General features: G+C 35.1%; 1 protein-coding gene across 1 annotated transcript in view; it reads left to right on the top strand.

Annotated features, from left to right (window-relative positions):
- LOC127841290 (uncharacterized) overlaps positions 1–16059 on the top strand; it is a 77466-nt gene extending 61407 nt beyond the window's left edge. The window contains exons 6-7 of the mRNA XM_052370008.1: positions 7693–8307; positions 13499–16059. Of these exons, the coding sequence (XP_052225968.1) occupies positions 7693–8307; positions 13499–15354 (2471 nt within the window). The 3' untranslated portion in view covers positions 15355–16059. The remainder of the gene's footprint in view (positions 1–7692; positions 8308–13498) is intronic.
- The last annotated feature ends 754 nt before the right edge of the window (positions 16060–16813 follow it).

Here is a 16813-nt window from a genome sequence, read left to right as displayed (position 1 = left end):
AGAATACCCAGATGCATTTCAGTTGTACTGGCATACATTTGTGTGCTTTTGAGCTCAATTGATATTGTAACTGTGTCTCGGATAATTGGAAAGGAAGGTTACATTTTAAATATCCATATTCAATTGATACTATTAAATTAACATAAGTATATTGGAAATAAAGTTGTTGTATTACGGTATGCATATGCAAGTTTATGGTTTATTCATGTGTAATTAGCGATATGTATCAACAAGTATTAACGAAATGGTCAAATCAATACCGATGTTGGAGCAACCCATAATGAACTTAAGCTGTATTTTTCTTTTTTTATTAATATTAACGGTTCATTTTATGGTCTTCTTGAAATCATACCCTGGAATCGACGACGAGTAGGTCAAGCGAGTTGTGTATCGTGCTATATTTAAACATTTGATCAAGCATTTGTAAACAAATTACAAGATATGTATAGTTCCAGAAATGTCATTGAAATCGCTGCATAATTGATGAAGTAATGGCTGTTCAAAGCGATGCACCCTATTGTCTTTAAATTTTGAGTTGAATAATTTGATAGATATATATTTTTTATTATGCATGTTTTCCAGAGAAATTGATTGTTTGCTAGAATTTGATTACTTTTAATTCAACATGATATTTTTTAATAATAAATATAATAGCCACACCTGTGTTTAAAATACAATGGGGTGAATACATAAAAGCCTCACGAGTTGATGTTGGTATATTTTCCCATTGTTGTTATATGTCGCAAAAAAGTGATTATGAGTCGAAATGTGTTTGTATTTATATCAGATGTTCAAAACGTTAAATTTTTAAATCTAAATTTAAACACGCGCGGGTCACATGTAAAACCACGCGAATATTGAATCATTGTTTACTACGCCATTTGCATGAATGATAAATAACCATGTCATTACCCGTTTACAATCGGACAAGCAAACAAACAGGACATAGCAGCGTAATGTTTTTTTTGCAGCGTGTTTTTTTTGTTAATAGTTATGCATATTATTCGACACATTTCAATAAACATATATCGCGCTTGATTAAAACTATTTTTGTTTTCAATCCACGAATCTGCATTATTGAATTCGCTCTAATCTGAGAAATCGTATTCACGCAATCGGCTTGCATTCGGACTTTTTACAAACATGGTATTCAATACACAATGATCCTCATCATTGTTTATTCATTAAGACAAAAACATGTTTTATTTTTTTGCTAGAGCTATCCGTATACATAATTCGTTTGAAAATTGCTTGTGTTATTTAGTAGTTCTTCTTTGTTATGAAATTGGCGCTTTCGTATTTTTGATTCTTTGGGCATTTTTGCCACATTTTTTTTGCAAAAATCAGCAGGGAAGAGTTACGCTTTAAAAAGTATCTGAAGAATACTGATAAATTTTGGTCAGTCGAGGTAACCGAATTGTTGTTAGAAATATCAACTCCGGCGGCTTTAAAAACGATAACAGGGCCTTTTGAATGGATTAATGTAGACTCTTTGGACATAATTTTATTGGGTCAAATAGATGCAAAAAATGTAATTTGCTCCAGTAAAAAAAATTCGATCTTCTTTCTCAACATAATATAATTTTGGTCTATTGAAACCTATGTATGTTTTTTTTTGTGGTGTGCAACCAGCTTAATGTTAATAAGTGTGCTCCTTTCATCTGTGCTTGTCATAGAACGTATGCTTAATGTGTAGCCTGCAAAACACTTATTTTAATTATTGTGCTCCTTTAATCTGGACTTTCATAGGATGTTTTCTTATGGTGTAGTCTGCCATCGTTAGGTTAATTAATGTGCCCCTTCCATCTGACATTACAGAGGACATATTCTAATTGTAGAGCATGTTTATCACCCAAATGTTATATATAATTATTACTGTGTTTAATCATGTTTAAATTATGTTTAATAGGTGACACTGAACAATGGCTTGTTTCTATGCCAAAAGTTGACTCTATGAAGACCACTTTGTTGATGTTCAGATTATGGCGAGTTTAGCTGATGTGTTTAAGGAGAAGAAACGGTTGAACTGGCTGAAGGCGTGGCTAGCAATAGACATTGCGAAGTCTGGCTTGGAGCACTTAGCTGACAACGAGGCTCAGACTTTTCACCAGCACATTTACAACCAAGTAACATCTACTCTTAAGTCACAATCAGCTACTTGCACCAGCTGTAACACAACAAATTTACTGCGAAACCAAAAATGTCCAAACCAGATTTGTGATAAAGTTTGCCAGGCAATTATCAAGGAACATCGGTACACAAAATGTTCTTGGAATAATACATCTGCGCCATTATGGCAAACGCACTATTGGGAAATAGCGAAATGTTACATCCAAACAGATGGATATGCTGACAAGATATCGATTCAAGACACAGACTTCAACGGCGTCGTCAGTTTTATGCTAAACTGCACACGCTTTGATAGGAAGTTTTCTTTTCCAATAACAATGGGAAGGCCAACCCTAAACAAGCCTGCATGCCTCCTGTATAAGGTAAGAACTCCAGTGCCTTCTGACAAAGGTAGTGTATTTTCTACCAAATACTTTAAATATAGTATTTCAGGAGTTATACGCATACATGAATGTACAATGATGTGAACTTGACATTTATAACTCTACGTTCAAAGGATCTAACACTACAAACAAGAATTGCAAGTAATTGACGACTAAAAACAGTGTACATAACTTAGCTTTTATGAGCTTTTTTCAAAGGTTTCCTAAAAAAATTAAACAAAAACTGAATAATTGCGGAGCTCTATTTGACGCGCTATTTAATAGTAGAAGTGTAAAGAGGACGTGTTTGTTTTGCATTACACTCGCCCCATTGGTGCAAAAAAGGCACCATGTGACATTAAAATTAATAGGCACATGGTGCCTGTTTGCACTAATGGGGCGATATGATATGCAAACGCTTACAAACTAATTGATGTGCATGTTTTCTCAATAGAAAACATTTGCAAAATATTTAACATCTTAAGATAGTGTGTTTCCATACTAGGCTCGTGAAGTCCATAAAGCTGTGCGGCACTCTTCGCTAATGGAAGTAACTGATGTCGATCTTCAAGACTATTTCACAACATTGAACAACCTGCTGAAAGATTCAAGCCATCTCAGTCAAGATAACGTTGCCAAAAATGCTGTGGTGAAATTAGCGCAGGTAGTGTATTAGCGTTATATCTTGTCATTTAACGCCTTTCCTTGCTTATTGTAAACAAATAATAGAATAACATATTGTGTCATGTCTTTTCACCATTAGATACTCATATGAAACAGATAAAGCACCATCACTATAACGTTTTGAGCTTATAAGGGCACATACCGTTCATGGAGAGCTTTTGTGGTCACTTTTGTCTGGCATTGTTGTGCGTCGTCAGCATTTACATTTTTTACATTAGTCGCCACATTGAGTGACCAAATTTTTGAAAATTTGACTGAATTAGTAGGGCGGGTTTGATCAACTTGTTTGGGGATTATACAGATTTTATATATCATCAAAAAACTTGCTACGATATATATTCTCTTGATATCTCGGCATTACAAGTAATTATACCCATCAGAACAACATGTCTGCTTATGGGTGGGGCTGTTATATTATATTATTAACTATGCTCACTATGACACAGAGTTAACAATCTGGTAGTAACACCGTTTACCGAATCTTAAAAAAAATGTTGCAAACATATTTAATCTTGTAATATCCCGGCCAAGTTCGATACATGTTTTGGTAATCAAAAGGTATGGTTGTCGATCGGTCAATTTACTATAATAGTACAATAATTCTTGTCGTGGTGTAATGCATATGGTGTCCGCTTAGCGACAGGGGGGCCATAGGTTCGATCCCCCGTGAAGGCGCGTTCATTAGACAACTTAAGACTACAAGTACTGGTTACAGGCCCAGGAAACCGACTCGAGAGCGTTTCAATAAGCTTGAGGCTTTTGATGAAATCGACCTAAAATAGGATTGAACTAACTAAATCTTGCAAATAAGTCTTACTGTTTGCTCAATCATCGTGAAACCTTAAACCTTCCCTGGAAGGTTGTTCTTATGATATGTCAGCCGAGTTTAAAATGGTCTTGAAACTCAATTCAAGATGAGAATACCACCTTGAAGTATATATACTCAAATCAATTCATGAAAATTAGTATTGTATCATTGGCTTCTATATCAAGTTAAGTATTTAATTGGGAAATAAACCACACAATTATTTATGATTGGCTGTCGTAATAAATTAAATAATTTAATATGGAACTAAACGACACTTTACGAGTTATCATTGCCTTCAATATCAAGTAAAGAACATACTCATTGGCTGTCTGTATCAAGTAAAGTATCTAATGAGAAACTTAAGTGCACTGAAATACACCTCCATTTCACAAATTTGTTTCTTCCTTTTACCATCAGGAAAACATGTCATTGATTAAAAATGTAGCTGTTTTGTGATGAAATATAACTGTTTTTATTTGATGTAACAGTTGGAAAAAGACACATTACTGTTGACTACAACAGAGATGATGTGTTTCCTGGATGCTGTTGGAACAACTTTGAAACAACACTTGAAAGGTATTGCAAAAGACGTTGTTGACGCATCAGTGAATGACCTTAGAGTAAACACAGAATTGTGTATTGATAAAATTAAAGATTTTATGAGCAATTGTAAGCAAGAGCTCGCAAAACAGGCAGATATACACAAACAGGATATCGATGAACACGTCGACAGTAAAAAACAAGGCATAGATGATCACACCGGAAGACTCAAGCAGGGCATGGATGAACACGCTGATAGACACAAACAGGGCCTGAATGAACACGCTGATAGACACAAACAGGGCATGGATGAACACGCTGATAGACAGAAACAGGACATGGATGAACACGCTGGTAGACACAAACAGAGCATCGATAAACACGCTGATAGACACAAACAGGGCATAGATGAACACGCCAGTAGACACAAACAGTGCTTATATAAACAAGCAGAAAAATGCATTAAGGACATCCAAGAACAGTTTGGAAATACTACTTTCACTGAAACAACGTATAAACAGTCCTGTGAAGGTATAACAAACGTTTTATCATTTCATTATACAATTTCAAAACAGCAAGAATTTAACTTAATTCATCTGTGGGTTTCAAACAAATCGAATTCTCTTGATCAAATAAATATATTCATACACATGTTGATGTTAAAAACTAAAATAATGTTTTGCTAAACATACAAAAAACACAAGCATACGCATAGATTTGATAAAAGTAAAATAAAACCAGGCTTTTTTTCCCTTCTTTTAACTCTAATAGAATATATTTAAAATGATGCAATATTCCCACATGTCAAGCTTACTTTCGGAAATGCCTTTCCATATTTCAGTTTTGTATATAATTGTTCCCCCAAAATTGAAGGCCATACCGTTCCCAAAATTCAAAGAAAAACGCCCTGATAACAGTATAATCATTATTACACTGATGTGATTCCAATGATTATATGGCCCAAAACAACATATAAATCCACTCATGTATAATGGTATAACTTACTGATTGCATTATATGACAGTGATTGATAATAATAGCTAATTCATGAAGACGTGTTTCAATTACATGTATCAGTATAAACACTTGGTAATAGTCTGCGATTACGATAATTAGTATTTGGCCACTAATTTAATTGTTAAGTAAATTAATATACATTAATATAGACCATGTTTTAAACACATTCTACTTAGATTTAAGCATGTCTATTCATTGAATATTCCGAGCTGCATCTGGTAAAAATCTGACCTTGTTGTCCTGGCCAACTTTGGATGATTGGGATACAGATAATCAATTGCTGTGCACAGGCTCTGCAAGGAGTAAAAATATGTAATCAACCCAGATCATGATAATATTCAAGATAACTTAGTAGTTCTATGTTCGCTTTTATGGAAGAGTATTTGAGTTTGGGGCTAAAGCAAATAATTTGACATTAATTTTCAAAATGTATACGGATCACTACGACTTCGATATAAAAAGAGCCGTTTTTAAACTCGGTTATTCACCAAATAGTCAAACATGTGTACTACTTATCCTAATGTTTGCGTCTGCGTCCTCATAATGTTCTGGTAACAGTTAACGTGAAACGTTTCCATAGCATTGTTTCTACTACATGTATTATATGGAACTTCACACATGTGTTTGCAATCATCGAATTATAAAATGTGGTATATTTGTACGAACATGAATTAAGTGTTGAATTATGCTATATATAATTCGGAAGAGTCTTTTGTGTTAATGTATGCCAAATATATTATTCAACATGTTCTAAGGATCACTTTTTATGGTATGTGTAATTTGAAGTTCACCCAAAGCTAGATTCAGCCAGCGCCAATCATCAATGATAAATCAATACTTAAAAATAAAATAAAAAACAGTCATTCTAATATCAATACCTTCAAAATAACAATTTAAAATGAACGTTATATAAAATTGAAGATAATGTGAAAATAAAAATTGATCCTTAGCCAATATTGAGTATTTTCCATTTCATGATTTCAGAAATGCTTGGAGCTTTGACGAAGTATTACAGGAAACGTTTCTGCCATATCAATATCTTCCCATTGGATGACTGGACTGAGGAAAAGTTACTTGATATTTATATGCCACCGAATATACAACTTATGGCTAAGGAAGGAGGGCATTTCAAGAAAACTGGTGAACAAATTTTGAAATACAAAAATATTTTGTTATCGGATACCGAACCGAACCAACACATATTTATTCAAGGGGAAGCAGGTTATGGGAAATCTACTTTTCTTGCAAAATTGGTAATGGACTGGTGTACTATAACGTCAGAACAATCAGCCGAGACGACGCTGCCAATTGACGACAAGACCACTAGATTCAGCTCGTATACACATATGAGATACTCTAATGTCTTTGACGATTTAACGTCTCTGAAAGACTTTAAATTTGTCTTCCATGTAACATTAAGAGAATCAGTTGGTCAGTTTGAAATCGAAAAAATGATAAATACACAGATTGTTGACAGTATATATTCATCTGAAGAAGATCGCGGAAAGGCATACATGCTACTAAATGAGATCATGAAACGTGAACGTTGCTTTGTATTACTGGATGGTCTAGATGAATGGTTCGGTACTAGAGATCATCACAACCTGCCAACACTGGCAGACGTACACAGTCTTTGCGTTTTGTTGATAACTACTCGACCTTGGAAGATGACAGAAGCGAAAATACTTGACTCGCAGATTTGCAAACTGCTGCAACTTGATGGAGTCAACAACGTGTTTGAGGTGAGCAGAAAAATCCTGGGGTGTAGGAAAGAGTTTAAGGGTAGCCAAGATTTAGACAAAAAACAATCTGAATTTGAATCGTATGTACGGAAATATGGCTTGTTAAAGCATTTGTACTCCCCAATGATGTTGTGTTTGATTGTACACTCGTGGACCAAAGGAACTGAACTGAAAGGCTCTATTTGTGAAAAATACAGCCTCTTGCTGGAATGTCTTTTCAAGAAGGCGAACACTGAAACGAGTGAATTTCAAGAGCCGCCTTATCGATGCTTCACAGAGACTCAAAACATACAACCCAATATTGAACACTTGAATAGACTTGCTGAAGCGGCATTTTATTTGTTGTTTTCAGATTCACAAGAAAAAGCTCTGGTATTCACCATTACGGAACTAAAGATATTCAATTTAGGCCAACTAGATCAAGATAACTTTGCACTGAAGTCCGGTATTTTATCTGCTACACGCAAGTCATATGCATTAAGATCGTCTTCTTCATTTTCATTTATTCATAAGAGCATTCAGGAATTCTTGGCTGCTTATCATATTGCATGCAATACCAATCTGATTGATGACGTCATTTCCGGATACCTCAACCGCCACAAGGATGGATATCTGGGCATATCACAGGTGTTCATCTTCCTCTGCGGACTGAACATTTCGGCTGCAAATAAGCTTTCTGGTATGATGGATGAACACGATGTTGGTTGTTTGCAACCAATTAGGCTGGGAATTTATTCTAGTCTTCAAAACACCATACTAGCAGGATTCAGAGAAGCTGTTGCCAATCAGCAAAAGGATATTGTACTCAAACTCAGTGTGTACTATTTTAACGTTGATAACGACATGCAAGACCTGCACAACATATGGACAAATAACAAGTCAAGTGTCCTGTCCATGGTGGTATATTGTGACAGAGAGAGTTCAGCAACAAGAGGCGAGTCTGCGTCTCAAATTGAGTTTGATCTGTCCTCGTGCATGAAGCTGAAATCATTGGTCCTTAATGGAAAAGGCATATTGCTAATTGGTAATTATAAATATTGTATTGTTTTTATCAGATACTTCCTTAGTTGTGGCGTTGTATTTTAGTTAATTCGCATGTTTTTATTAATATTAGTCTGATAAACATTTGCAGGATTTAAAATTAAAGAGAACACTTAAATAGGCAGTTCACATGAAATTAAAAAAGTTAAAAAGTTAACAACGTGAATTTCCATTATTTCAAACAAAAAAAAATCAGAATAAAATATTATTGTGACCTTGATGATATTCATCAGTTTGGAGTTATCACAGCAGCAACACGATTAATCACACTTACTGTAAAAATCTTTATGGCATGTACAAGCTGAGCGTTTCAATAACATCGTTTTCCTCTTTACTTTGGGAATATTACCAGTTCAGGTCGAATGGGGACAATTTGCGTTGTTTTCAGACCAATATGGAATGATAGTACGTTCTTCAAATGTTGTCAAGATAATTCAAATCAATAAATAGTATATTCTTAAAAGAAATTGTTCCGTTTATCTTTGTAATAATACCAAGGTAAGAAAAACATGTAATACCGTTCTTAGATTACGCGTGTCTTGAAAGTGTATAATTTTCAATTTCCTTCCACAACTTGCATCAGGGACAGAGGTTTGCATATAAATTTATTTCAGACCCTACCCCAAACAATGATTATGTCCTTAATTGTTAAAAAATAACAAATATTTAACCTATGTAAGGTATTGCATTCCTTTGTGTTTCGGTATTGTTGTTCTGATTTAACATGTTTGTTCTGTTTACACTCCCGAAACCGCGGTACTTTTCTCGCAGATAATGTATTTAACGAACAAGTAACTGTAATGGACGCTAGTCGATATAAGCGTCGTCAAACTTAGTAACCTTTCCTGGCGGATAAGTCTTACTGATATGCATTGCAATATATGATAGAATATAACGAAAGACAAACGAAAGGAAATTGTTGATCTATTGAGGTACCTTTTAATTTACCTAACCACAACGTTACAAAGTTCGAATTGGTTCTCGTGAGGTTAAAGTCTAGGTCACTACGCCAAAATAAAGGAAAAGCTTGATACCACTCTAGAAGTCAGATGTATATACACGTCTTAATTAAATTGTGTAACAACATTTTTTCAGCTGAGTTTCAAAATGGTTCCGCCTGGTTTAATAATCTGGCCGTCAGAAGCCTTGGTAGTGTTCCTTATATGATTATAGAGTTCCATAGTTAACACTCCAGAAGCCACATCTATGGTCTAGTCTTAATGAAAATTGGTCCGAACATTAGTTCTATCGATATCTCGGATTAGCTCGTGAATGGCTACGGTTCGTTGAAAAACATGATCGCCGATGGACGGTTCAATTTCCTAATAGTTAAACCATTTTACCAGTCAAGATATAATAATTGTAGTCCAATCCTCATGAAACTTGGTCATGACATTTGTTATTATAATATCCGGGGCGAGTTCGTTTGTTGATAAAAGGACTGCAATGGTGGGGGCGTGTGGTTTTCCTGATTGCTATAGGAAAACTGTGTTAACATTCTAGAAGTCAAATTTATAGTCAAATCTTAATTAAACTTGGCCAGAATGTTTTTACTAAGCATGTCTCAGCTGAGTTCGAATATTGTTGAAAAACAAAGCCGACAGCGACCGGAGCAGTTTTCCTTTAATAACTATATGGAACCCTAGATAACTCTCTTGAAGTCATAGTTTTAGAATATATTTATGAAACTTACTCAGAATGTTAGTTTTTGATATTGCAAATGAGTTCCGAAATGGTATTTGTCTCTTGAAAAATATGACTATCACGAGATGTTTAAATGTAGCTTACAATTTTTCTACATGCCATCATTTTACTCCGATTGAAGTTGCTTCTTTCTGAAGATGGTTACAACCATTGCAGAAGCATCGATAAGATGTTGATATATTGAAGTAGTTTTGTAAGATGATGATGGTTTACAATAATGTTAAAGCTGATGTTGCTATGCTGCTACTGACGATAATGATGACACGAACACATACAAAAAACCCAAATATCCGTCTGAAAAATTCACAAAAGGAAGTGATTTTCTTTAGTTATGTTCCAAAAACGCACTATCTACAAGTGAACAAATTAAATGAGCGCTAAACAGAACATTTCAAGTCAAAATGCCTCTTAAAAATATTTGAATTGGTGTGTTAAAGTTATACCGAGCATTTAAAAAGACCCATAATTCCCGATCTAAGGATTTCTCAACAGGAATTTTTCAATATTGAGGGGTTTTCGCGCTAATTCTTCCGAATGTTATGGTACTGGTACTTTTCAACATTGAGAAAAAAATCGCTGTGATGGTGTGTGCGATTATGACGATACTGGTGATAGCTTGAGAAACATGGATTAATGACATGGAATTACTCTTATTTAGAATTGCAATTACGTCAGATAAGTTCATTTATTTTCCCAGAAAATCACATTGTTTTAACCCAGTAAAACATGAAGAACTGTTTCAGATTATCATTATTTGACTTTTCATCCAATATGCAATTGTTCATTTTGTATATCAGTAGCTCTTATTGCAAGCTCCTAATTTGATCAATTCTTATTTCACATGTGACCCACTGAACATTGTTTAGACAATCTTTTTAGCGGGAGATTCAACCAGCTACCGGCTAACTAATTCATCCACTATTAATTAATATAATGTTTTAATATGTACATATACATAATTTGTGTTGAAATTTATTCAAATTATCAAAAGTTTGTCATAATAATGCTCATATAAATAAACTAGTTATGTTTCATAAACTAACTTATTCCTCTTAAATCCACCTTCTCAGAATAATGTAGAATTGTTAATGCCTCAAGTGAGTGCCTAATGGCCCATGATCCTCGTGTTTAACAAGAGTGATTTAACATTGAAATTTAATTTTGAAATAATTTTATTGATGAAATAATTTTGCTCAACCATTTCCTACCAAAAATAATCGTGCTCACACAAGTTGCAACAATGAACTTCATTCATTTTCAGCTTTAATTTGTGATCTTTTCTTCGCCCATCGTCTTGCGTTGTTCGTGATGCGTTGTGCATCCGTCTTAAATATTACCTTGTTTACATGTTTTTCTCCTATTTGTGTAAACTTGGTCAGAACATTCGTCCCAATGTTTTATTGGCCAAGTAAGAATCCTGGTTCCGTTAACTAAAAAAGGGAACTAGGTCACATTATAAAAACAAGATTTTTACACTATAGAAGTAAAATGTATACTCCAATACTCATTAAATTTGGTAGGAATTTTTGGTTTAATAATATCTTGACTAGAGTTTGAAAATGGTTCCCGATTGTTGAAAAATATGGCCACAAGAAGGAGGGGTAATTGTCCTAAAATAGCTAAAGTAAGAAGTGACATTTAGTATCTAATCTTCATTAAAGTGAGTCAAAACATTTTGTCTAGTTATAGCTCGAATGACTCGAATATTGTTCAGGTCCGTTAAAAAATTAGCCGCCAGAGGGCATGGCAATTATCCTAATATGACTGAGGTAAAACCTTTTTCACACTTTAGAATTCATATTTATAGTCTTAACTTTATTATTCGGTAAAAACATTCGTTCTTATGATATATTTGCAGCGTTCGAAAATTATATGATAATTATTTTTCCGGTCACATTAAAAAACATGTCAACCTATGGGTGGGGCAGTTTTCCTTAAATGGCTACAGTAAAACCTTGTTAACACTTTATAAGTAAATTTTACGTCCATTCGTTATGAAAATTTATCAGAAAATGTGTTTTAATGATGTCTGCGCCACATTCGCAAATGGCTCTGGTCCGTTGAAAAATATGGCTTCAAGAAGGCTCTGTGATATCTATAATATGGCTATAATGTTACCTTGTTAAGATTCTAGTAGTGATACATGTAGTGTTAGTCCAATCTTCATGAAATCTGGTCAGAACCTTTTTCCTAATGAGTTATTGGTCTGGTCAAAAACTGGGTTATTTAAGGTGAAAAACTAGTTCACCAGGTTAAATTTAAGAAAACTTTTGTGAACGCTCAGAAAGTCCACATTTTAAGTTCAAACTGCATGATGCTTTGTAAGAACATTTGTTCGAATGATATCTTGCCTTTCAAAAACACTGTCCCAAGGGGCAGGGCGGTCGATATTATATATCAACTATCTAGTAGTCATTTTTTTCGTCGTTTTGTCCTAGGGTCTCAGGTGAGTACCACTAGACCCATGGCATTATTTTTTGCTTTAATACCGTACATATACAGGCTAATTATATCATTAGAATACGGGAATAATATAATAATACCTTTTTTGCAGGGACATTGTTCAAAATATGGACCCTGACAAGGTCAAAAATAGCAATACTATGAATACTAATCAACAAGAGCAGCTATTAACAATACCTCAAACATATTCTGAATGAACGAACAACGCCCCAGCATCACTTTTTACCTTACCTCAGAAAACGTTTGTTGTTAGACCAGACACTGGTTAAACATAATTTGCTTACACATCTTTGTGTGTTGTTCATTTTCGGAATCGGTGTTGCTTGCAAATTATGAAATACGTGCAATAACTGATAAAAACCTTTACAATGTTTTAGTTTTTATCCGATCCGTTTTTATGCATTTCATTTAAAGGATTATTTGATTATACACTTATAGATCATATTCTGAATGAACGAACAACGCCCCAGCATCACTTTTTACCTTACCTCAGAAAACGTTTGTTGTTAGACCAGACACTGGTTAAACATAATTTGCTTACACATCTTTGTGTGTTGTTCATTTTCGGAATCGGTGTTGCTTGCAAATTATGAAATACGTGCAATAACTGATAAAAACCTTTACAATGTTTTAGTTTTTATCCGATCCGTTTTTATGCATTTCATTTAACGGATTATTTGATTATACACTTATAGATCAATGCATATCATGACAAGTAGGTTATGCACAATACATGTTTATCTTACTTAATTGTAAATGTAAATTAAAATAATATTTTAAAACATTCGAACATAACATTGCAATTAGTATTGAATATATGAGACCAAACAATTCGAAGTAAATACAACATACTGAACTATATTGGATTTTTTTTATGGTTATTCATTAATTTAAACGTATTAATTCTTGACAAATAAAACAAATTTCAACAAATGTAATCATATTACGTGTATTTATAATGTAATAATATTAGTTACCATGTTTTGTGAATACAGTAATTGTTTCAGATTGTGCAAGTACGTCAACAGCAGAACATCCGGTCGGGATTGTTCTAAAAAGTGCAGATCCATTCCAGTGTGCAGATCCTCCTCCAGTACTGCCCTCTATAGAAGACATTAAAATGAGCAATGTCACATGTTCATCCACCTTTCTACGCAGTCTGTTCAGCACGCTGCTGACTCTCGATCACGTGGTGACGTGTGACCTGCCGATGATCTATATCGAATGTGAAGAGGCAGCAGAAAGAGAAATACGTGCATTCATATATAAAGAATTAAACAAATCCATCACCATACAAACCAATAATGTCAATCCCCATCTGTTTAATGCTCTGCATGGTCTAAATATCAAGGATCTGAGTCTGAGTGTTTTGTGGGGAGGTTTTAACTTGCAACATGTAGAATTGCAGTCGCAGTCACTATCATCGCTAACACAGCTGGAAAAGCTTAGTATTGAAGTTGGGTGTGACAATCCCGGACTTTGGAAGGCTCTGTATGGTCTGAATATCAAGAGTCTGAGTCTGAGTGGTTTCTGGGAAGGTTTGTGCGTGAAAAATGTAGAGTCGATGTCGCAGTCACTGTCATCGCTAACACAGCTGGAGACGCTTAGTATAGAAGTGAAGTATGACAGTCCTTGGTTGTGGAAGGCTCTGCATGGTCTGAATATCAAGAGTCTGAGTCTGCGTGGTTTCTGTGAAGGTTTGTGCATGAAAAATGTAGAATTGCAGTCGAAGTCACTGTCATCGCTCACACAACTGGAAACGCTTAGTATTAAAGTGGAGTATGACAGCCCCGGACTTTGGAAGGTTCTGTATGGTCTGAATATCAAGAGTCTGAGTCTGCGTGGTTTCTGGGAAGGTTTGTGCGTGAAAAATGTAGAGTCGCTGTCGCAGTCACTGTCATCGCTAACACAGCTGGAGACGCTTAGTATAGAAGTGAAGTATGACAGTCCTTGTTTGTGGATGGCTCTGCATGGTCTGAATATCAAGAGTCTGAGTCTGCGTGGTTTCTGTGAAGGTTTGTGCATGAAACATGTAGAATTGCAGTTGAAGTCACTGTCATCGCTCACACAACTGGAAACGCTTAGTATTAAAGTGGAGTATGACAGCCCCGGACTTTGGAAGGCTCTGCATGGTCTGAATATCAAGAGTCTGAGTCTGCGTGCTGAGTGGGGAGGTGTGAACGTGGAAAATGTAGAATTGCTGTCGCAGTCACTGTCATCGCTAACACAGCTGGAAACGCTTAGTATTGAAGTGCAGTATGACAGTCCCGGACTGTTGAAGGCTGTGCATGGTCTGAATATCAAGAGTCTGAGTCTGCGTGCTGAGTGGGGAGGTGTGAACGTAGAAAATGTAGAATTGCAGTCGCAGTCACTGCCATCGCTAACACAGCTGGAAACGCTTAGTATTAAAGTGGGGCTTGCCACTCCCGGTTTGTGGAAGGCTCTGCATGGTTTGAATATTAAGAGTCTGAGTATTTATGAGAAAGGTTTGAACGCGGATCATGATGAGCTGTTGTCGCAGGCTTTAGAATCACTCACACAACTGGAAACGCTTACACTACATGTGAAGACATATAAACAGCTAAAGCTGCCTCAATCACTGAAGGATTTAAATATATATTGTAATGCCTTGCTTCCATCCGAAGTTCTTGAACTGGTGGACACACTGCCTACACGTACTCAGAGAATTGAAAGTAATCTGAAATTGTGTTGCTCTTTAGAGTTCTTAACTATCGAAAACATCCCACTTGAGGAATACACTGCCATCCAACAGGAACTGGAGACGCGGAAGAATGTTACTGTGGAGAGATTCAAAATATTACATGGGAGACTTGAAACCATTGTTTTTATACATTGCCAATAACTCAACGTTTTGTCTTATTTAACAATGACTGAAATCGTGCATAGCAGCTTTATATATCACTCATGTTTATCAACTATGTATTTATGAATTGTATATAATGTATAGTTGAATCTTCATCAGGTTCATTTGTTTTCGTTTTTTTTCAAAATAATGCTTTACATTGATAAATCTGTTTAATAAAACACAGTTTTACTATTGAAGCAAAACCACTTTTGATTTAGATTTTGCCTCTTTTTTAATAAATATTACGGGCGTATTGAGCGTATTGACAAGGTTTTGGGCACCAAGCTGCACGGATCTGAAATTATAGTAATTATTTTGAAGAAGCGGTATTGTTTAATAATACCTTTTATCTTTTGACCGGTGTATGTTCTCTATGTGGAAAATTACAATTTTGATAAAAACAAAAACACGACAGTCACGGTTTTGGAAACGTAAATCTAAAAGGAAGCAGGTTTTCGCAATGTGAGATAATAAAAAAAAAATAATTGATGTGTGTGCCCTCACATAATCAAAACAGATGCCCGAAAACGACTGCAGTGTTTTGACAGACAAAATGAACACCATAAATAAAGACTTTAAAACTACAGTACAAACAAAATGAATGGTGTAATTTATTTAAAAAGTACAAAGAAATGCTATAATTACGTATACCTTTACCATATTTACACATGTATATATTAGCTCTAACGAAATTCACGCCGTTATTGATTTTCATCACCGTTCTATCTTGTTTAATTTCAATATGTTCTACTAAATAAACCATATTAATAATACTCTGTTCTATGCAAAAATAACTTCGGGAACATTGTCAGGACAGCACATTGTGTGTTATCATTCAGAAGTCAAATAATCCACCGCCAGAACAATACAAGACACTACATAGCACATATGAATCGCGCAATGTGAAAACGGGGCTGTAAGCACGTGCGTAAAGTGTCGTCTCAGGGTTTCCTGTGCAGTCCGCAGAGGCTAATCTGGGACGACTCTTTCTGTTTTTATAGCATTTTCTTTTAGAATAACCTTTATTTAACACAAAAAGTCCATAAAAGTAGAAAGTGTCGTCCCTGATTAGCCTGTGCAGACTGCACACGATTATCTGGGACGCTACTTTAGGGACATTTTATTTAGACCCGTTTTACCAGAACGAGGCTAATAAATACACATCACGAAATGTAAAAAGGCAAATTCTGCTACTGTTGAAAAAGGCGAAAATTCCAACTCATCAAACAAATTATGAAATCAACTTGGGTATGGTAGCGCATACTAACCGCGAGTTGAGCTCAACAGTCGTGTCAAATGACATTCAATAGTAAGTGTATTCAACTTGCCAACGTGATTATGAATCAAATATATAAATGCATGTGGTGATACGACATTCGCTTCCTCAGTAAGCAGTACATTTTTAACATTGTTAAGATTACATTTGTTTATTGTGATAAAATTAAAGACGTGTAGA

This window comes from Dreissena polymorpha, chromosome 8 (assembly GCF_020536995.1).
Source record: "Dreissena polymorpha isolate Duluth1 chromosome 8, UMN_Dpol_1.0, whole genome shotgun sequence".
In the NCBI taxonomy this organism is placed as follows: Eukaryota; Metazoa; Mollusca; class Bivalvia; order Myida; family Dreissenidae; genus Dreissena; species Dreissena polymorpha.
This window is presented reverse-complemented; position numbering and strand designations above follow the sequence as displayed.